This window comes from Psammomys obesus, unplaced genomic scaffold, assembly GCF_907164565.1.
Source record: "Psammomys obesus unplaced genomic scaffold, mPsaObe1.curated_primary_1811, whole genome shotgun sequence".
NCBI lineage: Eukaryota > Metazoa > Chordata > Mammalia > Rodentia > Muridae > Psammomys > Psammomys obesus.
Genome location: NW_026585504.1, coordinates 8663430 through 8690046, shown reverse-complemented (window position 1 = coordinate 8690046; position 26617 = coordinate 8663430). Strand labels below are relative to the sequence as shown.

General features: G+C 50.1%; 1 protein-coding gene across 1 annotated transcript; it reads right to left on the bottom strand.

Annotated features, from left to right (window-relative positions):
- Nucleotides 1–1047: 1047 nt before the first annotated feature.
- Nucleotides 1048–23814, bottom strand: Mal (mal, T cell differentiation protein). The gene is made up of 4 exons (XM_055603568.1): nt 23630–23814; nt 7799–7966; nt 6181–6306; nt 1048–2817 (listed from the first exon to the last, which is right to left on the bottom strand). Exons 1-4 carry the CDS (start codon nt 23720–23722, stop codon nt 2743–2745), a joined length of 462 nt encoding a protein of 153 aa, XP_055459543.1. The 5' UTR covers nt 23723–23814; the 3' UTR covers nt 1048–2742.
- Between the last annotated feature and the right edge of the window lie 2803 nt (nt 23815–26617).

Here is a 26617-nt window from a genome sequence, read left to right as displayed (position 1 = left end):
CTCTTGTCCAAGACCCCGATGCAATTGTGTGCCGTGTGATCGAGAGGCTTTGTGGGCTGAACATCAACCATCACTGAGGACCGAATGGGGTCACACACAGGTGCTTGGCTGCTGCCTGTAGATAACCTCTGTTAGGCTCTTCCCAGTAGCTTCTCCATGCTGCTGCTCTTAGGTATGGTGGATTCCCAGGAAGGAAGACCCCAGTAGGTCTGGCTGCTATCAGCAGACCCTTATACTTGCAAACGTTGGGCTCTGGGAGGAGTGAGGAATGGGCGGAAAGCAGGTTAGGGTGCTGGGAATCTGGGGGAGAGGAAAACATGGTAATTTCATTAGAGTTCCAACACTGTCTTACGATTCAAATGGGAAATGAAAATTGCAAACTTTAGAAGTAGTTAGCATGTTAATGCAGGAACTCTTAACTGGTCAAAGTGCTGAGAATAAGTGACTGCTGAATGCTTAGCCCCAAATGGGGCATCTATGTCAACATCTTCACCCCCACCCCACCGTGTGACTCAGGGAACGGAGGGGAGGGGGGAACTGTAAGAGGCAGAGGGTGGGGAAGAGTGATATGCATGCTGACTTCTGGATGTGACGTGGCTTTTGCACTAACAAACTCAGTGCAGCTATGGTTAAGACCTACCCAGGAGCCAGCCAGCAAGATCAGCCAACATTCCATCAGGTAGCATCAACTGGACTGGATGTGTTAAAAAGGGGCGGGCAGGGGGTGTGTTGGGAGTGGAAGGGAGGAGTTGGGGATGGATAGGATCAAGATACATTGTATACGTATATGAAACTGTCAAAGAAGAAAAAGAATTTTAAAAAAGGAGGAGGAGGAGGAAAAGGAGGAGCAGCAGGAGGAAGAGGAGGAGGAGGAGGAGGAGGAGGAGGAGGAGGAGGAGGAGGAGGAGGAAAAGCAACAGCAGCTGTTGCTGCAAAGTTTAACAGATCCAGGACAGAAAGGATGAGAGTTGTCAGGAACCATCCTAAAGGTCTTTAATCCTGGTTTCTGTAGGTACAAGAATTTGCAACAAGAGAGAAAGATTGTATGAAAGTTTCTTTTAATGATTAAAAATCTGAAACATTGAGAAACCCTTGGGGAATTCATTTAGTCGTCTTTACTTCGTTCGTTCGTTCCTTCCTTCCTCCATCTCTTTTCCCTCCTGTCAAGAAGCGATCCTCATTCATGCAGAGTTGCTTGTTAGTGTCATGTTACAGTGCAGTGTTGTTGAGAATTTAAGACCACCCAGTCAGCACTCAGTTACAGATATGTTAAACATTACAATGAACCTCCTATCACCTCTTAGTTTGTATTTTAATTTTTAAAAACAAATCCCCAACCTAATCTTTTGCTTGTGTTTTACCATGAAATTCTGCCTGTGGTTAAGTCAGCAAATGGCAGATTTGGGTACCACTGATACTGGGATAACAAAAGTCCTCGTGGATGTGCCATTGAGACCCAATTTGGGGCTGAGGATGGGATTCAGCAGCAGAGTGCTTACCCAGCATGCACAGGCTCTGGGCTCTATCCTCAGAACCAAGGTAGAAAAAAACAAAACAAAACAAAACAAAACAAAACAAAAACCCAAATCCAATTCAAGTGTGGGATTCATCTCTTATTTTGTTGGAGAATAAAACATCCGCTAGTTAAACCTGACCGAGGCTAGAATCCTGGCTCTCCGGGAGGCTGGCAGGAAATCCCTGCATCTGGGGCTCCATCTCTATGATGTCACTCAGGTCTTTAAGATGTAGGGTCAAGGTGAGATCTCCTAGCAGAAAGTCTGACTTTCCAGATTATTCATGTCCTACCTAATTATACTTTCTCTTTTCAGGTCAGCTGGAATGTGGCAGCCAAAGATAGCCATTGTCTCCCCCCTTCACTCTGCAGTCAGTTCCCTTTTCTCTGTGGGAAGGGTTGTCCACACCTAGTTTTTTCAGGGGCCTGAGAAAACTCTGATTTTGCAGACTACTGTGTCTTGAAAGAGAAAGGTGGAGGCTCTTGGGATATTCCCAAAAAGGGGACAAGGGAGACGCTATCCTGGCAGACTTTTCTGTGAGGGTAAGGTCTCCAGTGAGTCACTCCGGGAAAGAGTGGCCCAGCACACACATCTGAATTGTCCCTTGAGATTCAGGTTAAGCCAAGGGATTCTGCAGGAAGAAAGCTGATAGGAAGGTATCCCTGGTCCCAGAGAATGGAAAACAATCCCTCCAGCTCTTCACCCTGAAGCATGAGACATAAAGACATTTAATGAAGGATTTCAAAGGGGCTCATCTTCCACCATGCAATCTGGAGACCTCTGCTGGGGAAATTTCAGTGCCTGAGATACTCAGGCTATCCATAAAGACTGAGACATGCTAGGGGATGAGTGTTAAAAAGAGCCTGTGGAAAATTCCAAAAGGAAATTCTTAGAACGTGCTCCAAGGGTGAAGGGGAAATCGTCATTTCTTCAGATCAAGGTTCCCAGTTCCCACCCACTGTCCCTGTCAAGGGCAGACAGGGTCCCCTGGCAAGACAGCTCCTTCCTCCCTCAGCTGGAGGTTAAACATAGCAAGGTCTAACCCCTCGGCAGAAGGTAAACATGACACCCAAGAGAAATGAAACATAGCTCCCTTTTGTTTTTGTTTTGTTTGCTTTCTGGCTTGTTTTCTTCTCTCCGCCATTGAGTCTGTGTTCTAGGAAGTTAATGGGGGAAGATGGGCTGATCGGTTAATGCTGTCTGGGTCTCCAGCTGCCGATCCGCTTCCCTATGAAGACTTCCACCTGATTAAGGAGAACACGGCATGGACCACGTAGAGCAGAGTGGCCACGTAGGCAAACACCTGGAATGAGAAGGAAAGTCATCAGGGAGGTCATGGGGGGGGGGGCATGGGGCTATGGCAGCTGTCACGTGGTACCGGAGGGCATATTCAGGGAGTGTGGCCTGCCACTGCTTCCTGGAACCCACGAGTGAGCCCGGATTCCCAGGTCTAACCTTGCTGCTGTGCTGTTGGTGTGCAAACACTCCCCATCCCACTATGGTCATCTGACCTTACCGGTGTCGTCAAAGTCCTCTGCGACAGAAGTGTCACAGCCGCGTGTCCGTGACTCTGGAAAACCTCCTTCTCTACACCAGTAAGACCAAGACCAGTACTATGCTGTGATCTCAGAAGCTGGGCTATGATATTATGTATGCCTGGGTTCACTGCGTCTGGTTAAGTCCTCCGTGCTCTCTGTACATGAGCAGACCCTTTATCTTAAAAAAAAAAAGTGATTGTGGTGCATGCGTGTGCGTGTGTGCACATGTGTGTGTGCGCGTGTGGGGTACAGTGTAGGCCAGAGAAGGGCATCTGATGTTCTCCTCTGTAAGAGTCTCTGCTTTTTATGTTTGAGGCAGGGTGCCTCTGTGAGCCAGAGCTTGCAGTTTATAGCCTGCTGACAGCTACTGGTTGCTAGTGGTCCTCCGGTCTTTGCCCACTGACTGCGAGGGTTTCACAGCATTTGAAGGACGTCCGCCTTGTTATGTGGCTCTGGAGTCTCACACCTATACAACAGGATCTCTTAATCACGGGGGCATCTTTCCATCTCATACCCTTCTTCTTAATCCTGGATTCTTCATCTCCCAGACACAGTTGAGGTAACCAGGCTTCATGGCAGAGGACGGGGGACACCTCGCTTCTGTCAAGCACCGAGAAGCTGCTGAGGTGCCCATCACTTTGGCAGTGGGAACATAGGCCCCGGGCTGTCACCCATGACTTGTGCTCCTTTGGGCTCTGTGTGCCCCCATCACCCTACTCTGGGTGGCTGACCTCCTTAAAGGCTTGGCTACCCCAAATCCAATACTCGCACCTGGTTCTGTGACCTTCCTCGGGCAAGGGGTCAAGAGTTTCCAGCTCAGGCATGACATTTAGGGCTGCCACGCTTCTGTGAGTCTTGGAAATGCTCATAAACAGCAGTCATGGTGCTCAAGCATGGGAGAAGGCTCCACCCACATTGGCCAGAGGCGATGTGTAACCTGAGTTAGTTAGTGACAAATTTCTGAGAACTGGGAAACTCCTAACTACCCAAGTCACCTGCCCCCCTCAGGTTGGACTTCCAGGCCCAAGGAGATCCCTTGGCAGAAGCACCTCAGGAGTTCTAGAAGGGACCGGTGAGTAAAGATTTAGTTTGCAAATGAGATTTGGAAACATCACACAAGGGAGATTTAGGGACATGCTGAGACGTTTTGAACTTCAGAGACTTTTCCCTGTGAACTTCTGCCACGGTTGTCCACCATAGTGAGATCTACGCGTCTCCAGATCTCTTCTTTGTCAACTTCTGTCAACCCCAGAAGTTTTTTGTTTTTTTTTTGTTTTGTTTTTTGGCAAAGGAGCTCCACTCACTGCCACCAAAGGTAAGAGTGAAGAAGCTGTGCCTTTGAAACAGGGCCTATCACCTCAGAGGTGAACCTGAGGCAGGCTGGCTGGTGTGTGAGAGGCTCAAAGATCGGGTGTTAATTCCTGAGTAAGGATGATGCCTCCTCCCCACGTACCATATATCCAGAGGATATTGTGAATGGAAATAGCTCTACTTTGAGCCTGATTCACAGATCACTTACCTGCGGAATGAGAACACTCTTTGATTTTTGATTTTAGCATACCGGACTTGGACTGGGCGTGTGCATGTCTATCCAAGTCCAATAAGAAAATCCGGGGACAGAAAAAATCTTTGGAGTGGATGAGTAGACGTTGGTTGTGGAAAGCCTACAATGGATTCTGTACAGCAGCAAAATAAGCAGTCTCTATCTACAGCCAGCCACTCGAATGAATCTTACATATGTAAGGTTGAGAGAGAGAAGCCAGGCATAAAAGAACGAGCCTCGCATCGTTCCACTTCAAGAAGCGGGCGAAACTGAACTGGGCTCACCCCCTCCCTTCTGTCTGTAGCAGTGCTGAGGATTGACTCCAAAGCCTCGCACATTCCAGACAAATGCTCTACCACTGACATACACCTCAAGGCTTATGTCCTAGTTCTTAAAAAGAAAAACAAAACTAATTTATTGAAAATAAAACATCTGTGTTTCTGTAGGTGGGTATGTGCGCGTGCGTGCGGTGCCCATGGAGGGAGCTGGACATTCTGGACCTTGGGCTATAGGTAGTTGTGAGCAACAAGATGTGCATGCTGGGAACAACTCTGTGGGAGCAGTACTCTTTCTTGCCTGCTGAGCCGTCTCTTCGGCCCCATGTATCTTATCTTATCTCAGAAGGCTTCTTTGCTAGGAAGCAGCACTCCAATGAGCAGATAAAACAGTCCTTATAGATGGAGGCAGAGAGGGTGGATCACTGGCCTGGGGGAAGAAGGCACAAGCTAGGTGCTGCCTGGCTGTGATGCTGTTTGGAAACTCCATGTTGGGAACTGTTCCATGATGTAGGACAATCAAAGAGGGTAGTGACATGAAGGTGGCCATTCATAGAAGTCACTTAAGGGGACATGCAGCTTCTCTAGGGTTGCATGGCATCCCGTAAGGATGATGCTTTGAGGAACCCAGGAAGGAGCATGATGTTAAACACCCATCCCTGTGGATTGCGTGCATCTCGTCAGCTCGTTCTACTGGGCTCTGCCTGATTTGCAGGCTAATTTCTAGAAATCTGGGGAGCACTATTTCTACCTTTTGTTCCTCATTTTTCGCTACAACCCACGGTTAGAAATAAGTTTTATGCTGAGGACGCTGAATAGTGCATCAGTCAATACACCGCTCCAAGGGCACCACTGCCTGCCTCAGTGGACAACACTCAAGGAGGGTATGAGATCCAAGTGGCCCAACTCGCTGTTTGAAACTGGCACTAGAAGCCCGCACGGTGGCCAAAACCCTGGCTTTGGCACTTGCCAGTCTTGGGAATGAATCCAGGCTGCCTCTCCGTCTGTGAGGTGAGTGTGACTACAACAATGGCCTCACAGGATTGCTGTGAGGGCCAGATAAGATCACACGTCTTGCCCATTCACAGCTAGTCTGACACAAGCCCCTGAGCCCCCTGAACCTTGGAGCATGCAATCCTGAGAGACCAGCTAAGGGAACCACGGCCCATCCTGTCCCTTTCTCTGAGCCTCACTGCTTCACAAACGAGGGGAAGGTTTGACTTCACTGGGCTGGATGATCTCCACCGGGAGCCTTGCAGCAGAGCGCTGCCCTCTCTGGGCCCTGTGGGTGCAGGGCTGAGGGAACTTACCACTGCGGAGATGTTTTCATGGTACTGCTTGTAGGTATAGCCATCGTACATTAAGATGGTGGCCAGGGCTTCCAGAACTGAGGCACTGAGGTAAAACAGGGCAGCCACGCAGTGATAGGCTGCATCCTGTGGGTGAGGAGGGTTGTGTCAGAGACGAGGAGAGAGAGAGAGAGACATCCCAACACAGACAAGGAGACAAAGCCCTTGAATCAACTGCTCCCATCATTGTCCCTGACGACTCCCTTTGAACCACACCCGTAACACAGAAGATCACCAGCTTCTCCCAGAGGATATGACAGCCACCGTTGAGTTTCCTTTCCCAGGGCAGATCCCATAGTGAGTGTTTTAGTGGAAGAAGATGCTGTTTTCCCTGAGGTACTACCAAGGGAATGTTTGAGGTGTGTGCTGATTACTCTTCATTACTAACTTAACAGGATTAAAAACTTCTAGGAAAGACACCCCTGGGTGTGTCTCTAAGGGTGTTTCCACAGAGGCTTAACTTTCCACTCTGACTCACTCTGAATAAGAATGGCACCATCCCAAGGGCTGGGGTCCCCTTCCTTCCCTGGAGGAAGACCAAGCTAACTGACTGAAAGCACGAGAGCGTTCTTGTCCATCCTTCTGCTTTCTGATTACTGACTCACATGATAGCATCTCACCTCCTCTGCAGCTCGTCCTTTCCCACCATGACGGACCGTTAGCCGAATGAACCCTTCTGTATGGACTGTACCCACTAACTGTGAGCGCAAAGAATCCTTCTGTAAACTGCTCTCTATCAGGTACTTTCCCATAGCAACAAGAAACAGAACAAACACAGGATAACAGGTAGAAAGAAACTGGCTCTGGACCCCAAGGCCAATTACACATGGTGTTACAGTCCCAGCTTGGAGGTTCGCTCTTTGTTCAGTCCAAGGAGAGAGAAGCCTGGGCCATTCCCATTGTTTTCATTTTGTTGTGTTGGGTCTTATTTATTGACTTTGGCTCCTGGTATATTTCAAAGCGAAAAAAAGGAACTGAGACAAAGTTCTGTGTGGTTGTGATTTCAAAAGTTCAAGTTGAAAGGCCATGGAGAGGCAGCAGCCTAGCCAAGTGGCCTGGACCTTCCTTAGTTAGTTATCAAGCAAGTCCCCCTCATGTTTATTTGAGACCTGTCTCCAGGACCTCAAAGCAGAACTTACTACAAAAGAAAGAACACAGGCCATTTTGGCCCCCCAGTCTTCTGGAAAGCTTAGACAGTAGTCGCCACAGAGCCAGGCGGAAGGCATGATCTGGCCTCTGGGGAGACATCAGCTTAGGCCCAGCCTTCAGGACTCTGCTCCCAGGGTGACTCCCACGGTGGGAGTAGCTGACAGCTGGCCATGCCTGAAAAGGCATTCCACAGATAAGAAAGCAGAGCAACCAGGAGAAACTGCAACAAGCACACGGACCCTGCCTCTCCCTTCTGACCTCCTTGATGCGAGAAGCCCTTACTGCTACGAAGAGTCTGAACCAAGGTCCGGCTAACTCAGCTTTGGATTGTGCTGGAAAACGTTTCCAGGGAACCCCCATTCCGGGTTGGAAAAGCTGTCTTCCAGTGATGAGGTTCCAACATACACAAATTCCCTGGGCCGGCACTCACCAGTGTGATCCAGGAAGTCTCACCGCCGTGAGTACCAATTATGTACATGACCATCAGGGCAGTGGTGACCACGAAGCAGAACACAGACACGAACATCACCCAGCCCTGGATCAGGGGCATGGGCACTAGGGAGGAGGCGATCAGGATCCACACCAGGCCTCCAAAGATCTGCAGGGAGGAGGCGGAGAGAAGGTGTTGGGACAGGGTGAAATAAAGGTTCACAAGGGGTCCAGCCCTACTCCTAGCCCTAGTTCTGGGATGCTGGAGTTGCAGGCAGGGTCCAAAGAGGGTGGGCATGAGCCTCACCAAAAACATCTCTCTTATCCTCCAGTGTCACAGGCTAGAGCTCCAGTCTCACCTACTGGCTTACTTTGTTTCATTTCTTAATTTACAAGGTTTTTTTTTTTTTTTTAATTTAATAAACATTGTATCACAGCTGGGCTTTATCTTAAGCACCTCACAGATACTCAGACTGTAGCAGTTAAGAGATGGTTTTAGGTTATCAATGGGTAAACTTACTAGCTGCACTACATTATTGGCAACACCTTCCCCCCAGACCCCAAGTCTTACAGCCCCAAGTGTAGGAACTTCTCTGACTGGAGGGGAGAGGTCACAGGTCAGCCTTTCGTTTTCAGGTGGCTGAGAACAAGATGTGAGAGAAACACACCTCAGGGAGAGCAAAAATATAGTGCCGTGAAGGTCCCCAGGGTGGAGAATTCCCATTCTCAGAGAGGAGCAAAAGAGGTTCTGGAAGGCCCCCCCCCATGGCCCAGCCACATGAGCCTCCCTGGGGTTTTCTCTACTTCTCTCTGACCCTCTTCAGTTCAAGCCTTACCCCTCCCTCTCTCTCTCTCTCTCTCTCTCTCTCTCTCTCTCACACACACACACACACACACACACACACACACACACTGAGGACAGGGTTGAGTCCTGTGGAGTCAAAAGTCTGGAGAGCACTGTGGTAGAACAGGGCACCTCTGTCTGAGCATCTGGGGCTGAGGACAGGCAGCGTTCCCAGCCCTGTGCAACAGGCCACATGGCACCTGCCCTTAGGAGGCATGAGATTACAGCATGGGAAAATGCAAAGGTCAGTTGGGTCTGTCCATCTTGTCAGCAAAGACAAGCACCAGTGTGGGATATTTCTCTCCTGTGTGCCCTTGGTCTGGTCACCTTCTAACCATCCGGGTTCAATCAGAGTCAAGCTACTTGTCTGCATGCAAGTGAATCCCATATATCTCTGCAGCCCTTGGCCTCAACATAAGGGCGCCTGGCTGAAGGCGCTTTGTCTGATGAGATGGTTTGGGGAGTAACGTCTGCCTTGATCACAGAAGCTGGCTCCCTGAAGGGTACCAGGAGAGCCCCCCCCATCTCCCATATAGCCATCCTTCAGCTACACTAGTTAAATGGCTGTGTCAACCTAGAGAGACTTAGGAACAAAACCATCACAGGAGCAGCTTAGGTTGCCTGTGTATGGGCGAACACTACTCTGTACAATCTATGTGAAACCCTGTGGGCCAGAAGTGCTTATGGGTGGCTCGTAGGCTTGGCCTTGAAGGACACTGAGTGCCACAGAAGAAAATTATCTCTTTCAGTCCCGTCCATTCTCCTGACTCCTGCCGAAGGGCCGAGTGGATCAAGGCATTCAGATCTCCCTCAGCATAGCCAGCAAAGGTGGACGGGTGGTGACCTATGTTTCACGTTTACCGTATTTATATCATTACTTTTATGGCAAACAAACTCTAAAATGTGTAAGTTAAGCTAGTGTGCAATGGGCACCTGCAAATGGCTGACTTTGAAATGGCTTTCGGTTCCTGGTCTGCAGCAGGGGGGCTTGTATTTTATGCACTTTATATTACCCCTTTCAACTCTGCACTCCGCTGTGGGGCTGTACACAGGAACTGTGATCAGAGGTCAAGGGCGGGGCCGCAGGCAAGTCAGAGTGAAATAACACAGGGTTGCCAAGGTCTTCCTAGATGCCAGCACTGAGCTGGCTCTGAGCTTCTGGCGGATGCCAGACTGATTCAGGCTGCTTGAGTGCTTTCATCACTCTGCTGGAGACTCTCATGGTTTCCGTTCCCTGTGCCTGGATGCAGAAACACACACACACACACACACACACACACACACACACACACACACGGATACACGCTTATATACTCACTCACAGAGACAGACTGTGAGACACAAAGACAGAAAGAGAGACGTTATTGTTTCCCAGAGTCCAGTCAGAACCCTTGTCGTCCACACCTGTCCAAAGAACAAAGCCCATCCTGTCCCTAAGTCCAGTCTTCAGCCCCTGACAGTCCGCAGGACCTGCCTCTGAGTATGCCATCTTGTAAACTGGCACTTTTGAAAATTAGATGTCCCCCTCTACTCTTTGAATGGCATAAACGGAAGTAGGTTTTACAGTGAGATACTCGGAGGAAATTCTCTCTGTCTGGCTCCCTCCCTTTCTTTCTCTCTGTTCAGTTTTTGAGACAGAGTCTCTCACTGTAGCACAGGCTAGCCTAGAACTATTTAACTTCAGTTGGCTTCTAACTCATATCAACTATCCTATCTCCACTCCCTGAGTGTTGGGATTACAGGCCCGAGCCATCATGTCCAGCTCTTTTTATAACACTGTTAATGAGATGCAACTCACGTGTGGTACAATTCATGCACCAAAGACCCACACTTCAATGGTGTTTAATAGATTCATACATGCAAATAGTTCAATATATACAAACTACCACCACCATAGCCAATTTCAGATTACCTTCATAAGCTCAACACTCCATAATCAGCAGCCATTTCTATTTAGCATAATGGCTTCAAGGTGAATACACCTCTTCTAGGGGGAAACCTGGAGAACAACTGTATCATCACAGTCCTCTGCAGTCCCTTGTGAGGTGTCAGAAAGCCACAGCTGTCACTACTCCTCGGGTGAGTTGGCTGTGGTCCTGATGGTATGCATCAAGCTTATCAAACACCATCGGGATTTACCAAACCCCTAGGGACCTTCTCCTATCAGTTTCCTGTTTACGTTACACCTCAGTTTGGGGGCTAGTGACTTTGAAGACATTATTGCAAGCCCTAGCTTTTGCCAATCCCTTGCCCATCATTGCCTGGCTTATGAGGTGGGGAGCAGAGAATGGAATGCAGGGATGTATTGTCCTGGGATGGAGCAGGGGTGAGAGTGGGAAGGAAGCTGTGAGGGTGTTTAAGTAGCATCAGAGGGACTATGGGGCAGATGGCTGAGAAGACAAGGCAGATGAGGGGAACAGAGCCAAGGACGGACTGTGTTTCCAGATAGCATCTCTGAAGCTTGGCTTCACCAGGGGCTTCAGTTTTGGAGAGTGGCCCTTTGCTCCTATCAGTTCCAGTTCGAAAGCTCCTCACTGACAGTTTAGCAGTTGTGGGGAGTAAAGACTTCCAAAGCCATGGATTTAACCAACTGCAGATTTAAAAATGTTTGGAGAATCCAGCCGTATTGGTGGGTACCTGAAACCGCAGCACTCAGGAAGCTGAGGAAGGTTTATATGAATTAGAGTCCAGACTAAACCACAAAGTGAGATCCTGTCTCAAAAATTATAATGAAAGTATTTGGGGGGGGGAACCTCTGCATCTGAACTGGAAATAGTTTAGATTACTTTTTTCTGGTCCATATGAAGGCTAATAGGGGGCTCTGGGCAGCTGAGCATGGCTTCCACAGTGCCATAGAGGGAGAGGTGGACTTGAATGGTTAAGATGGACATGGGGCCAGGTGGGAAGCAGGGACTATGCTACAGAAGGGAATGCTGAGCAGCTTCCGGGGCTCCGGAGGGTGGGGAAGCCAGGCACCGTGTGGCAGAAGGCGGGCTGGAGGAAGGGTGAGCCATGGAGAACATGAATCACGGGGGCCTGAGCATGTTTGTGCCCCACTCCACCTTCACGTTGTACAGAGGGCAAACAGAGAGAGCAAGCAGGGCGCCCACACCACAGAGATAAGGCGCTCCTGGGCCATGAGCAATCCTCCCAGGCCTGGCTTCAGGACCCTACTGGCCAAATATTTGTCAAGAGCAAGAGGGTAGGTGAGGGTTCAGAAGTGTTTCCCTTTGTAATGAAAACTCTAGGTGTCTTTCAGCTTTCAGGCTTCAAACATGCCGAGGTGATTAATTAAAACAAAGCAAAACATCATACAGCCAGGTGGTGTGGGCCTGGGGTCTGCTCATGCTAAAGCTAGGCTTTCCCCACCACACCTCTATTCCATCGCAGCAGAGACAGCAGAGTAGCTGCCAACATTGGTCTCAAATAAAGCTCTTCAAGTTGCTGTCCCAGGAGCTACACAGATTGACCAGTCTCTCTGGAGCCCAGCACTCCAAGTTGAAAAGTAGGGGTAGAACCTGGATTGATGCTATGGGGTCCTAAGCTCTGAGTAGGCATCAAATTAGCTAGAATACCTTTAGAAACCAAACAACATTCAGGTCCAGGATCAGAATCAACTGGAGAGAGGCAGAACTGAGGACATAGGCTCTTTGCCAAAGGCTGGAGATATGTTTTCATAACACAAGGCTTCAGGTGATACTCTGCTTGTTCCTGACAAAGCAGGAGAGACAGTCCAGTGTCCTGCAGGGTTTCCAGCTGAGCCAACGAGAACTCCCCTCTTGGTCCTGTCTGGCCTCTTGATGTAAAAATATCACTGGGAACTTTCTTTTTCTGTCTCCGTGCTTCCATCCCTGTCTTATTTGTGTGTGAGACCAGTTTGTTGCTAGTTGTCTTCTAAACACCAGGCAGGACTCAGCCACTGACTGAAGAGAGGGCTGTGCCTGTGGTGGGAATATTGGGCTGGAAACTGGCCTGTGTTGGGTGCCAAGAGGAGCTGTGGGGATAACGGTCCCAGAGCAACAGAATGTTTCCAAAGGTTTAAAAAGGGTTTATAGTCATCGTTTAGGATCAAATAATCTTTGTGAAAAATGGTTTGTTTCCTCAGGAAACAAACAGTCTCTGGGAGAGCTTTCATATGCACTCCAGTTTTTCGTTTTATTTTTCTTTATTACTACTGCAGGGGGACACACTCGGCTGTCAGAGGGAAACTTTTGAGAGTTGGCTCTCTTCTCCCATGATGGGCTCTGGCTGTTGAGCTCAAGTGGTCAGGCTTAGGTGGTAAGCACGTTGGCCTTTGGGCCAACTCCCTGGCCTCCTGCTCAGTCTTATGAATCACTTATGGGAAGCAGACCAGAGTGGGCTTGGGTACAGACTTTAGGCTAGAGTTCCCGAGTTTGAATCACGGCTTTGCCACATACAGGCTACGCCATCTGGCTTTTCTATTCCTTTATCTATGAGATGGTGATAACGCTAACTTTGAAGAGAGTTGTTGTGAGTGGAGATCTCCTGTCGTGGAATAAAGCAGTCTCACCTGTGAGCACATAAAAATTCGAATGGCCTGTGAGTTCAGTATAACCAACTGCTCACTCAAAAACTTTCTGGAAGCTGCAGTTAACTAATCAATCAATTTCGATTATTTCATCTTGTTTTGAGACAGGGTCTTAATATGTAGACCAGGCTGGCTGCCTGCCTGCTGGGATCTAGTCTGGGATTACTGGAGCTAGAAGTTGCCTGAAGAACTGGGTGTGTGGCAGGGGAACAGGGACTGTTTCTGACATGAACTCGATGACAGGCTCTTTGACGCCCCACCACCACCACCGGGAGAAGTAGCCCTGCCAGGCCACAGAGGAGGACTTTGCAGCCGGTCCTGAAGGCACCTGATAAACCAGTATTAGATGGAAGGGGAGGACGTTCTCCCTTATCAGTGGACTTGGAAAGGGGCAGGGAGGAGATGAGGGAGGGAGGAGATGAGGGAAGGAGGGAGACTGGGACTGGGAGGGAATGAGGGAGCAGGATACAGCTGGGATACAAAGTTAACAAACTGTAACTAATATTAAAAAATAAAAATGATAGCCCTGATAGAGGGCTCGCCTAGCATATATGAAGCCCTGGGTTCCGTCCCCAGCCTCTTATGAACTATGCTTGGTGGAATACACCTATAATCCCAGCACTGCAGAGGTGGAGGCAGGAGGATCAGGAGTCCACAGTCATCCTCAGTTACAGAGCAGTGTTAGGCTGGCCTGTGATACATGAGATCTTGTCTCAAAAAAAAAAAAAAAAAAAAAAAAAAAAGAGACCATATAAGCATTAAAAATACTGCTGTCCCCATGGTTGTCCCCAAACTGAAAGCTGTATAAAATGTGTCTGCCTAAGGAAATGTAATGGGTGTGAAGATGGGAAGGCCATTTTTCTAACAATGAGCTCACTTGTAAAAGAAGAAAGAAATTCTCCAGAACATTCTTGAGATTCATCTGGAGTTTCCATCACTGGTGGAGCTGAAAGAGCGTTTCATCCCAGTTCGTCCACTGCAGAGATTGGGTGGCTGAGGTCGATGCCAGGGATTTGTTCTAATCCTCTAGTTCCCTAGAGCACTACTATATGCTGTCAGAGTCTCGACAGCATAAAGTCTGCCGGGGGACCTACCAACACGGAAGCCAAAGAGTATACCACCCACATGAAACCCCTTGAGGCAGGCATCGGGGTTCCCAACAGCTCCCTTATACTAACTGTGACCAGGAATTTATACTTTGACTTCTTGGGAAGAACAGGAAGTGGGCCAAAGAGCATAAGCTGTGTGCCCAATACTGGGCTGCGCTTTATCCCCCAGGAGGGAAAGAAAATGGCCTCAGCAGTTGAGAGATGCCAACGGGCACACCCAGGCTTCTGGGAGGGCTGCCAGGCTCCATACCCATGAGTGCTGTCCTGAGGTCACCAGGAACAGCACTCCCAACTCTCTGTTGGCCATGGGCATGCAGAAGCTTCTGGTAGCCAAGAGTTATGTCAACACCGACTGTGCTGGAGAGTTTTATGTCAACTGGACACAAGCTCGAGTCATCTGACAGGAGGGAGCCCCAATTGAGAAAATAACTCCGTAAGACCTGGCTGTAGGCAGGCAAGCCTACAAGGCATTTTTAAAATCACTGACTGATGGGGAACACCCGTGGGCTGGTGGTCCTGTGTGTTACAAGCCACGAGGAGCAAGCCAGTAAGCAGTGCTCTCCCCATGGCTTCTGCATCAGCTCCCGCCTTCAGGCTCCTGCCCTGTTTGAGCTCCTGCCTTAGCTTCCGTCAGTGACTTGGGGTGGGTAAGCCAAATAAACCCTTTCCTCCCCAAGCTGCTTTTGCTCATGATGTTTCATCACAGCAGTAGTAACCCTAACTAAGACACCGGGATTTTATTTGTGGTGACTTGGACAGCGCAGTCACTGTGTGCTCCAGCAAGCTGGGCCCATCTAAGGATGGATGGCTGGAAGGATCATTCTGTGAGCCAGAGGACGGGGGACATTCTTGCGCTTTGTGTGCATGCACGTGTGCATCTATGCCTTATGTATGTCCATACGAGTTCATGTATGTGGATGCGTGTGTGAATATGTGGTTTTGTGTGCATTCATGTGCACACCCGGGCGCGTCCTTGCATAGGCTTGTGCTGTTGTATAGAGAAGCAGATTAAAGGTGAGCTACTGCCAAGGAGGAAGATGGCACCATGGTTCGTGGGTAATCGAGAGGACACAGAGGATCAGGGCTTGGGATGATGATATGTAGAGAGAGAGATGTCAGGGCAATACCTTGACCTTTAAACACTGCAGCCTTTCCATGGTCCCTTGGCTTTGCCTGAGACCCCCTTTCTTGTTCTGAGAGGTGAGGCTGACAGAGAAGAAACAAACCCAGGGGGAATTTCTCCCAAATGTCAGCTCCTGGGTGAAGAGAAACTCAGCTCCTAATGAGTCAGAGGGCAGCCTCCCTTCACTCTCCCAATTGCTCACCCATGCGCTGAACAGGCAGCAAGAGTGACCGACCATGTCAACACTATGGCAGGCACACCCAGGGAGCCAGGCCTTATTAAAGACACACAGGAGGGAATGGGGGTGAAGCAGTGTGCTTGCGCTGAATACACACACACACACACACCCGTCTCAGCTTCCTCCCTGCAGTCCTGCCCGCCATGAGAACAGCTATGAGTCTTCCAGTGCAGACTCAGGCAACCAGTGAAAGTGTGAGGTGATCAGAGAGTCCTCAAAGGCTTCACCCAGCACAATCTGCACAGCTGCCCTATACTGACCCCTCCTTGGAGGCAGGACATGGAGGAGGGGGTCAGAACCGTGTCTGGGAATCCTGGCTTATTAGGACTCTGACTTCTGGGTCTCTTATGGTGAGCACTGGGTATGTTAGGAGAAAGGCCTGCCTCAGTTTACCTGTATCAGTGACTCTCTTATGACCCCTTCATCAGTATGTTCCTTTACTCCAGGGGAATTCATTGTGCCATCATCCCTCCTGAGGACGTTAGACAATGAGTGACAGAGTCCCTCTACTTCATCTGAAGGGAAGATCAGGGCTTAGGAGACCTCAGGTCTGTTGGGCTGAATTCAGGACCTCGGCTGGTATTAACAGGGTGGGTGGAGAGTCACCCACCCTCTAGTATTAGGGAATCCCTCTGTCCCCCTCCACCTGCCTAGGGAGCTTCAGTCACAGCGTCCAGCCCGGCCCCGGGTGAGCTGCCAGTCCCTGAAAGAATGAAGGTTCCCCTCTGACTGACCAGTGTAGGTGAATTCCACATGCACGGTCTCATTTGGGTGGAAAATTTTGTACCACACCTACACCGACTGGCTGTGCCCAACAGGATAAACAGAAGCAAAGAGTTTCTGTGAAAAATACCAGACAAGCCACCTGTAAAAGACAAAAATCCGTGGAAACACTAGACCGGAAAGGAGTGGCTTTAAGGCAAGGAAACAAAAGGCTGACAGGCATCGCCAAGTAGGTTAGTAACTCGATGAGCACAGAACTAAGTAAGCGTGCATCCGAAAACATCCACAGGGGTCCCAGCACACTTCCTGGGGGCCTGGGGGCACTCTCAGGACTTGGGGGGGCACTGCCACTTTCTCCTCTCATCTGCTTTTAAAATCAAGATCATCTTGAGATCTGTAAATGCTGGCCAGGTAGGAGCAGCCACTGCCCCCTTCCTACCAGCTTGGCGGAGAACAAATCCAACTTTGAACAAGTCTTGCTGAATGCCCAGTCTTTGGGCACGGTCTCAAGACAAGCCGCAAGGCCTGCGGAACATGAGCACCAAGAAAGGGTGCTGTTAGGGTGGGCTTCTAGGTGAGGGAGTCAGGTAAGACTGAAGGGCCACTTCGGAAAGGGGAATGCTCCCACCCCATTGAGCTATGTGGCTAGTTTTAGAAGGCCTAAAATCCAAATCCCTTCTCTTCCTGCCAGGCTCTCTAGCCTTACTATGCCTGACTTGTCACCACATTGCTTCAGGTACCTGTGCCCTTCCAGACAGTCTGGAAACGGTCACACACTTGGGAAAGGCTAATTCCATTCCCACTGGTAACCGGTTCCTGTGCCTGTAGGGTGATACAGCAATTTGTGTCATGCTTAGAATCCCCAAGGAAGCCGTCTCCACCCATTCTGGCAAAGGCTGGCTGAGCTGCGCCGAGAGCAGCTGGGGCAGCACCCAGCCTCCAGGACAAAAGGCAGGACAGGGCTGCCACCACACCCACCTTTCCTTAGCTGCCCTGTCAAGCTAGCTGGAGAGAGTTGCTAGCTCAGTTGTTGATACCGATGGGAAAAGAGCTGCTGGGAAGGCGCCACAGAAGGCATCTGTGCAAGACAAGGTGACGGGGGTGGGGGGAATACAAATCGGTGACTTTCATAGCCCTACCTGTTCTCAAGCTCCATCCTACCTGGTAGGTCTTGAAAGAGCCAGAGAAGATGGTGAAGGTTGGCCAGACCCCTTCATGACTGCCCTCCATGAACACAGGATAACCAGTGACCCAAGAGCAGGGGTTGAATTATTAGTCAATTAATAATAATTGTATCTAATAGCTATAGAGTTGTAACTCTATCATGTTAGTTTACGAATTATGCATATACGTTTTGTAGTGCATAATGACACTGCAGTCGAAGACATGCACATGAGTAGCCCTACTGGTGATGCCATAACTATCTCAGTTTGTGTAAGTACACACCTTGGCCTTCACACTACATTAAACTGGCCTAAGGATGCTGTGACAGTTAGCTTTGTCAACCTGAGGCAAGCCAGAATCACCTGGGAAGAGAGTGTCAAGGGGAAATTAGATTGGCCTTCGGGCATGTCTCTTGGGGGTTGTCTTAATTAAGTTAACTGATATGAGAAGACATAGCCCACTGTGGGCAGCATCATTCCCTAGACAGGGGGTCCTGAAATTGAGCCTGAGCACAACCAGCCAAGTGAGTATGTGTGCGTTCATTTCTCATTTACTCTGGATATGATGGGACAAGCTAATCTGAAGTTCCTGCTTTGACTTTCCCACAATGATGGAATGTAACTGGGATTGGGAGCTGAAAGAAATCTTCTTTTCCCCTAAATTGCTTTTTGTTAGAGTATTTTATCACACCAACAGAAATGAGCCTGGCATTTACCCATGGATTCTCACTAAGTCTACCATGAAATCAGCCCTGTAGCTGGGATTGGCTTTGGATATGGCCATGGCATTATTAATGCCAAGGGAGAGGAGAACAGTCCCCTTGGACCTCACTGGCTCTCAATGGATTAGGCTTTTGACAGGAAGGGGATGGCAGAGGAGATGGCTTGGAAGGAAACTCATGTCTGCACGTCCTGCCACTGAGACAATGGGTGGCAGCAAGCTCTGTCCCCTCCCAGGAAAAGAATAACAAAGTTTGTGTTTAATACCCATCAACAAAGGAAGGAACAATATCCAGGACCAGCATGCCCTTCTTCTGTGATCCACCCAAACCTTGCTATTGGGTGGAGGATGTCATCTTTGGCTTTTCTCTGAGGTGCCCACTCTCTAGTAGAGGATGTCATCTTTGGCCTTTCTCTGAGGTGCTCACCCTCTGAAACCTGTCCCTTGGCCTTCAGGGACCTCCTTGGAAGTTGAACCAAGAGTTTCACAGGGACCTGTCCTGCTCGGCTGTGTCCCATGGGTTCTTTCCTCTGCCCAATCATATTGACCTGTCACAACTCACAACGAGGCTCTTCTGACATTCTGCAGGCCCGAGGACCTTGGTGTGTTCCTACGAGCCACACTGGGGTTGTTCTGCCCAGATAAGGGTAGAAAACTACCCACATGTGAGGTAGTAATCGCACAGAGCCTGAGGCTGTGAGGCAGGGAGTGAATTAATAACCCTAGGAAATGCCACTACTGATGCCCAGCCAGAAGCTCTCAGAAAACTAAGCCTTCCTGTCAGCAAAAAGAAGGACCCAAGCATTATGGTTTAGAGAGCACCAGGGACCTGCTCTCTGCTCCTTACTCTTGGGATTAATCTAAAGCCATGGGAAGGGGGTCAGCCACCCTCCCCCATGGTGCTTTGCTTCATATTCAGTGACCCCAGAAGAGTATTTATTTCACTAGCACCTTCTCCTAGGATTGCAGATCTCAAGTCATGCCAGACCCAGGGACAGATAACGTGGGTTCTTAGGAGGAAGACTGAGACTGGCCTTGCTGGGGAGATCTTAACCGCAGTCTCCTGCCCAAAAGGTATTTAATTCAACAAGAGTCAACCTCTGGCTCCATCTGGCTCAGGACTGGCTGGCCGCTGCTCGAATGCCCATCCTGGTCCTTTCTCTCAGTGACGGGTCTTGGTGCCAGAGCCAAGTGCAGGCATTCTCCGGATGTGCAGCACTTGTCCCACAGATACAGGCACAAACCCCCAGCAGCGAGCTGAGCTTTCTCTCCCCTCCCAGCATTGCTTTTTGTGGGTCCTCCTTCTCCCAGGCAGGGAAGGTGCCTTTCACTCCAAGGTGATGACCGAGGCCCCGCTCAGTTACCGACTCCTGATCAAAGCAGGCCACTGGGCCTTGAAAAACTGGAAAAGTCACTTCTCGAAGCCAAGGACACCTCTCCCCAGACCTCTATAATTCTGCCTTTAGAGGAGAGGAGTAGAATGCTGGGACAGAATTCGGCAGCACTCCCTGCTAACGAACTCAGGGAAGAGCCCACAACACAGGACACACAACACCACACATTATTCTATGCACTCTTAAAAAGTTCATGAAGGGTGGCCTGGATTACATATGGCCACACCCACTGAGTCAGTGGGCTTAGTGTCCTTGGGTGTAGTGACTAAGAACCCATGGAATATATGTTTAAGTAGTGGTGGCGTTGTGGCCACCCAGTGACTCTGAGCTGTCCCTCCATCTCCCAATGGGTGAGAGAGAACTGCCAAGCGGATAGAGTTACCTGTTCCCAAACACCTTTGGTGTGAATAACAGCTCCTCCTACCTAGGCAAGTGGCTTTCGATCTGGGCCTCAGTTTCTACCATAACATGCAAATTCAGGGTCTGTGATTCGGCATCCTTTGTGCTCTGGCAGACTGGCTTCTTGACGCACTCAGAAAACCACTCCATCATCTCATGAACCAACCATGGCTAGTGTGAGGCTGACTCTACCTCAGCCAGGTGAGAAACAAGGACCTCCCTAGTCATTTCAAACAATAAAAAGTTCTTTATTCTGAGAGCCATAAAAGCCATCATTTTAATAATTACCAGGTCCAGCTCAATGTTGGAGCCAATACTGTAAGCCATTTCCGAGTGGGCCCCTCACCCTGCCTCCACCCTTAAATATAGACTCAGCAAGGACCAGTTGTCACCAGAGACTAACCCTGCTTCCTTCCCCACACTTCTAAGGTGTATAGGGGCCTGTAAACAGCCACTCTTGGAATTCCTAGCACCCCTTTTTAAAGGGACAGAGTATAACTATGTAGTCCAGGCTAGCCTCAAAATCATGGCTCTTGACTGAGATTACAGATATGAATCATCACACCAGGCTCCTAGCACACTCGTCTCCAGGAAGTTTTGTCCATGAACTTCTACCCATTCTTGATGCCAACCCATCTCTTGAGGAGGGGATAGGTGGGGTGTTCATGGCCTTTCTAGCACATCTGTCCCAGTTTTGTAAGGGCAGAAGTGGTGGGGTTCTCTCCCAGCACTTTGTGGAAGAAATTGCCTCTGCAAGGCTTGGCCCATCTAAGAATTAAAAGCATTCATGTTAACTTTCCTTCCCAGCAACTGTGGCCTCAGTGTCATGAAGCATCTGGCTTAGAAGGGAGGGGAGGAGGAGGAGGACAGAGAGGGAGAAGGAAAGGGAGGACGAGGAAGAAGGAGAGGGAAGAAGCCAACAGATTCTTACGGCTACAGAAGGAAAAATGACTTATTGTTCAGCAACTTTTCTGCAGATAAGACCAGAAGCGATGTCCTGGGTTGCAGCGTTGAAGGGGAGAACTTTTAATATTTCACCCCTGGGTCTAGACGGTTGGAGCTGTCTCCTCACTGCCTGTGGCTCTAGAGATTATCAAAAGGATATGGTCTCCTACTGAACTGGGCCTGCTTTTCACTTCCCTGGTCACTTACAGAGATCAGGGGCTCTGGGGCAGGAGCATCAAGGAAGGCTAAGGATGCCAGCCCTACTGGGAGTTGCCATCTTTTCCTGTTCTCCCCTGTCTGGAGAGGGGGGTAGCTCCAAACTGTTGGCCCTGGACATCATGCAGCCCCCCAGGCTCTTGAGAGTGCAGGCATGGGAAACTGAACCCTACTCAAGCTACAGAGCTGAAAAAGAATCAGGCGTTTTGCACCCGCAGGATGAGCAGAATATCACAAAGGCCGATGCTACCAAGAATGACAGGGACGAGGAACAATGGAGACTTTCATATGCTACTGGTGAGCGTGGAGGAGGCCCAGGGTTAGCCTGAATCTTGGTGTACAATTCTGGGGTCCTAGTATAGTGAAACAGGATCTCAGGAGAGACTCGAGGGGGTGTTGGTCTCAATCTTAGAGGCCGGATAAGCTTCCTGGACGTCTGTTGTTGGGATGCGTCAATCAGAATGACTGACCCTTTGGGATAGCAGGGTGGTGACAAATGAGGAACAGAGATGTTCGCACCCTGTGACCCTGCAGCCAGATTTCCATGCATTCAAGGAGAAATACCCAGCAAGAATTACAAGAATGTCCCTGGCAGGGTCATCTGCAGCAGCTAAGAGTAACAAACTGGAAACAGCCAAAATATCCAACAATGGAAAAGTGGGGGGAAAACAAACAAACTGGTAACAGGGTATAAATCTCAAAGCGTGATGGGAGCTGCAAAGGGGCACACCCACTGCGATCATCACAAGCGTAAAACCATAAAACAGCACCCTGCTCATGCTTATGTACTCAGTGGAGGCTGAAGAGGGCGGAAGGGGCCAACATTTTCAGCCTCGGGTATTCCTGAGGATGGAGAATGGACACAGGACAATGTAAGGGCCAGAGAGACAACACGTCAGCTCGCGTTGCCCCTTAATGCCAAGAAGAAGGGGAGAGGGGGGGGAATGGAGAAAGTTGGGGAATAATTTTATGGGCGCTCGATAAGTTCTGTGTATGTTTTTCTGTTCTTGAAATTTTTCTAATTTTTTTTAAAATTGAGGTGAAATTCATGTATCACAGAACCAAACATCTAAAACTGATGAGGCCAGTGGCCTTCTGCAAGTTTCTGGTGCCCTACAACCATCACCTCTGGGTCTCTGGTCAAGAGGGAACCCTAGAAATCCTACTACCACATAGAGGAGTGGAGGACACACTGGGGGGCGGGAGGGGGAGGCTACAACCAGAGTCTTTGCAAAGAAGCGTGAAGCCCAGCTGCCATTTTATGTCATGATTGGCAGTTACTAGAGACTAACATTTTTTTTTTTCCCTTAAAAACCTCTCTGGCCCATCTCACCTCAGGCTCACATGCTCTCTTTTGGTCAGGCATCTGTAACTCCCTCTAAAATTCTGAGGAGTAACCCATTGCTAAAGACTTAGATGACCTTAGGCAAGTCCAACCCAGCTCTGGGCCTCGGTATAAGTGGTGAGGCTTGGTATAAATGGTGAGGACTCGGTGTAAGTGGTGAGGCTTGGCTTGACTCATCTCAGTCTCGGTGACATCCCTGGGTGAGGGAGCCTACTTTACTGTCTTTGGCGTCCACATCCTCCTCCCATCTCAACAACCAAGCAGTCAGAAGCCGGGATCCAGTTCTTAAAATCACCTGCTACGTTGGGTTTTTGTTTTTTTGTTTTTTTTAACCCAAGACAATGTTCCACCCAAAGGCTTCTGCGTGGTGGGAGCACAGGAAATGTTGTCTCCACACCCACACAATCAACAAACCCAGAGGATCCCCTGGGGACTTGAAACCTAAGGAGGTCTGAAGCCTTGTAACGCTTTCCCAGGGAGCTCACAACAGGAAACTTCCCGAGGTAAGGCTGGGGAGAACTCAGCCCAAGGTCAGCCAAAACAGGCACCGGACTTCACCTGTCTCCCAGTCCCCCTCCCTCCCCTCACACAGGGCGCAGGAACCGCGAGGGAACGGAGCGAACGGCAGCCACTGTTTTTCTTATCCTCCCCACCCCTCTCCCCCCAGCAAATCTGTCACAGAGGTATTCCCTTTCCAGAAACCACAACCGGCCTGAAGAGCCTGGCTTCTCTTGCTCTCCGAATCTCTGCCGACAGCATGGAGGGGTTCGTTGGTTGGGTTTGTTTACTCGGAAGGGCGCTCGGTGGGAAAAGCCCGGCACCTTGTAAGAAGTTGCGCTCGGAGAGGAGCAAAGCGGGAGGAGGCTTCTTCGCACCTGCCTGGGAGATCAGCCCGTTATTTTAGAACGGAACCAATCCGTTGTGAGACGTGGGGAGAACTTTCCTGATCTGGTCCCCTCCATGCTGCAGGTGGGGCCGGGGTCAGCGGTGCGGAGCCCCCGACGGAGCGAACAGCTCAACCCACCCCGTCCCTTCCCCAGCGCCCGGGCGCGCTATCACTCACGAACTCAAAGATGAAGAGCAAGTCGGGGAAGGTGACGAAGACCGAGAAGCCACTGGGCAGGGTGCTGCCACCCGAAGCCGCTGCCGGGGCCATGCTTGCGAGCTGGCGTCGGCCTTGGGACTGGACACGCGCGCCTCCGGCTCCGCGCTGACCGCTCGCTCGCTCCGCAGAGCCCAGTGGCCGCGGCGCCCTCGCGCGCGGGTTAAAAGCTGGAGAGCCCTGGCTGTGGGAGGGCGGAGCTCCGGCCACCGGCCACCGGCCACGCCCGGGTCCACCGCCCCACGGGACACAGCTGAATTGCTGTGGGCGCCTCCCTGAAACCCAGCGGGGTGCTCTCTGAGGATCTGCAGGACTGGGTTGGAGAGTGAATGAAGCGGCTTCGGCGCCGCACTGCTTGGGTCGCACGCTACGCTCTTCATCCATCACCTGTCCGGGGGCCTCCCCACTCGGGCACCCTATCCCTTTACCTCTGCTTGGGTCTCCAGTCTTGCTCTAGGTGCGTTAATGCTTGCAACCTTTCACGCCCAGGCTTGCCGAGGACACATTTCTGGTCTTGATCTCAGCTGCAGGCTGGGGGTTATAGGGGCGACTTGTCAGGTGACTCGTCAGGGAGCTGTGTGCCTGCAAGAGGGAAGGAGGTGACTCTGAGGGGAGGCTGGCAGTGGTGGTGGTGATAGGACAAGTTGCATCCAGGGGACAGACATTGCCAGGGCAGATTCCTGCAATTCTGGGGATGGGGCAGACTCCCCCATTTCTTTTGACTCTTTCCACTGCCAGGTTGTTGGTGGGGTTTTCCTCCTTCTGTGCCACAATTTCATGTTTTTATTTTTGTCTTCATTTTGAAGCAAGTGTTGACACCCCGGTAACTGTCATTTATGTCACGCTCCTACTTACCTTTTCTTTACACACACTAAGGCTAAACTCTGCTCCTAGCTGTGAGGGGAATGGCCTCTCTCAGGCTCCAGCTCAGATTCTGAACTTGACCTATTACCCTACCCCATCTGACACTACTGTTCAGGCTCTCTCTCTCTCTCTCTCTCTCTCTCTCTCTCTCTGTGTGTGTGTGTGTGTGTAGGGGTGGGTGAGAATGAGCAACTAGCAAATCCAGTAGTGACTGGTTGGCAATTTCTAAAGGAGTACATACTAACTACAAAAACCCACAAAGGCGCTGCTGACCACAGAGTGTGTTTACCCAGCTTTGGGGGTCTTGTTTGGTTTATTTCAAACCTTTGTTGCTAAGTCCTTCACACTTGGGCTAATGACTTAGGGGGAAAGTCTTGGTTCAGCAGCTCCACTCCCCATAGGATGAAGGGGGAAATCTCTGAGTCCTGAGGGAGGGTTAAGAGCCCCTGACCCTCCATTGTGGTGACCCTCTCACTTCACCTGAAGCCCTTTGGTGCTCACCTGCCCGTACTCTACCCATATTCACCGGTCATCTTTTCCCCTAATACAGACTACCTGAAGCATCAGCCCAGTGATTGAAAGTAAGAAAACAACTTTTTTTTGAACAACAAAGGCAGCAGTTAGAGTGTCCCCATTTGAATATAAAGCTCCCTAGCAGTGTGAATAGGTCTGTCTTCACTTTCCCAGCTGCACTGGGCCACTGGCTGATGATCCAGGTGGCTCGTAGTTATAAAAATAGAGGGTCCTAATTAGGGTTCTAGACAGATATGGAACATCAGCCCTACCCAGAAATCCACTGCAGTGCCCTCAAGTCTTTCTATATCCACATGGAGCTCTAGGGTCTAGGATGGCTCTGGGGTTTTTGTCAAACTTCTCGGTGACCTAAGCTCCAAAGCAGAAACTGAGGAGTTAGAATTGTTATGTAACATGAGTCAGGAAGAGGTCACCTCCCTCCTGCGCAGAGGTTGGGAGGGAACAGGTCTGGGGAGAGGGGTACTTCCAGGGAAATACCTGTAGAGCAGGAACTGCCAACAAACAAAAGCAGGTACAATTTGGTTTCAGGGTTTCGAGTAAGGCAACTTCCAGTTTACCGATGGCGTCTGCGGCTCTGAAGGGATAGGCAGCCATCTGAGCCCACGCTGAGTGGCAGAGTTCAGCTTTGAGCCAGACTGATTCAGTCCTGTAAAGCTTTAGACACTTGGTTAAGACCTGATCAATGCTCCTGAAAGACGGCCCCCAGCCTCCCAAATTCAACCTTAACAGTCATCTCAGACATGACCTTGGGCACTTGTTCCCGGAGACATCCCAGCCCGCTCATGGGGCTCTGGACCTTTCGCTTTCCAACTCAAGCACATTGGAAGGTGATCATCCCCACCAAGGACAGAGCCGTTTGCAAGCCTGAGATTAGAGAGCTATCACCTTGGGTGGGCCCTTCCCCCGAGGGATTTTATTTACCAGCAGCTGCCCACAGCTATAGGGTTCTCTGCATGACATGAAGGTCGAGGGCCCCTGCTGGGTGGACCGATTAATGGCTGTCATCACAGCTGCCTTGGCCTTGGAGATGAGAGGAGCTGGCATTGCAAGGCCCTCTGATCACCCAGCACTGTGGTAGACACGTGACCAGGATGATGTTTCATAATATACAGGAGTCATTTTGTCTACCACTATCCTGCCACCCAGGCTCATAGTGTGTGATAACATACCCAGACTGCGTGACGGGTAACTAGGCTTCTTGGATCTAGAAGGTTCTGTCCCTACCGCACAAAATGCACAATTCGAAGACTAGAAGTGTTGGTTGGTTCTTGAAGGCGATCTGCGGATGGACTCGGTGGGTGCTGTGTGCTCTGCTTCCTCCAGGGACAAAGGGCTTCAGCATATTTTTTTCTCTTTGCCTAGATTCTTTCTTATATGCCCATGTTTTCTGGTACCAGAGAGACATGGTCCTCCACTACAGAGGAGGCTGTCAGCAGGCTCCTAAGGCAGTGGGTGGCATTGCCTGGGTGAGTCAGAATGGGCATGGAGGGTGGAGGGTGTTTGAGTAGAAGAAAGTCCCTTGGAGAGGAGCATACAAAAGGTTCAAGACAT

Bases quoted from the DNA above. Each gene is read 5' to 3' on its own strand.
- Mal (XM_055603568.1), bottom strand. From the start codon at position 23,722: ATGGCCCCGGCAGCGGCTTCGGGTGGCAGCACCCTGCCCAGTGGCTTC. The intron at 6,307-7,798 runs GTGAGTGCCGGC...CCTCACCCACAG, and splicing joins AGACTTCCTGGATCACACTG to GATGCAGCCTATCACTGCGT. The intron at 2,818-6,180 runs GTAAGTTCCCTC...TTCTCATTCCAG, and splicing joins ATGAAAACATCTCCGCAGTG to GTGTTTGCCTACGTGGCCAC.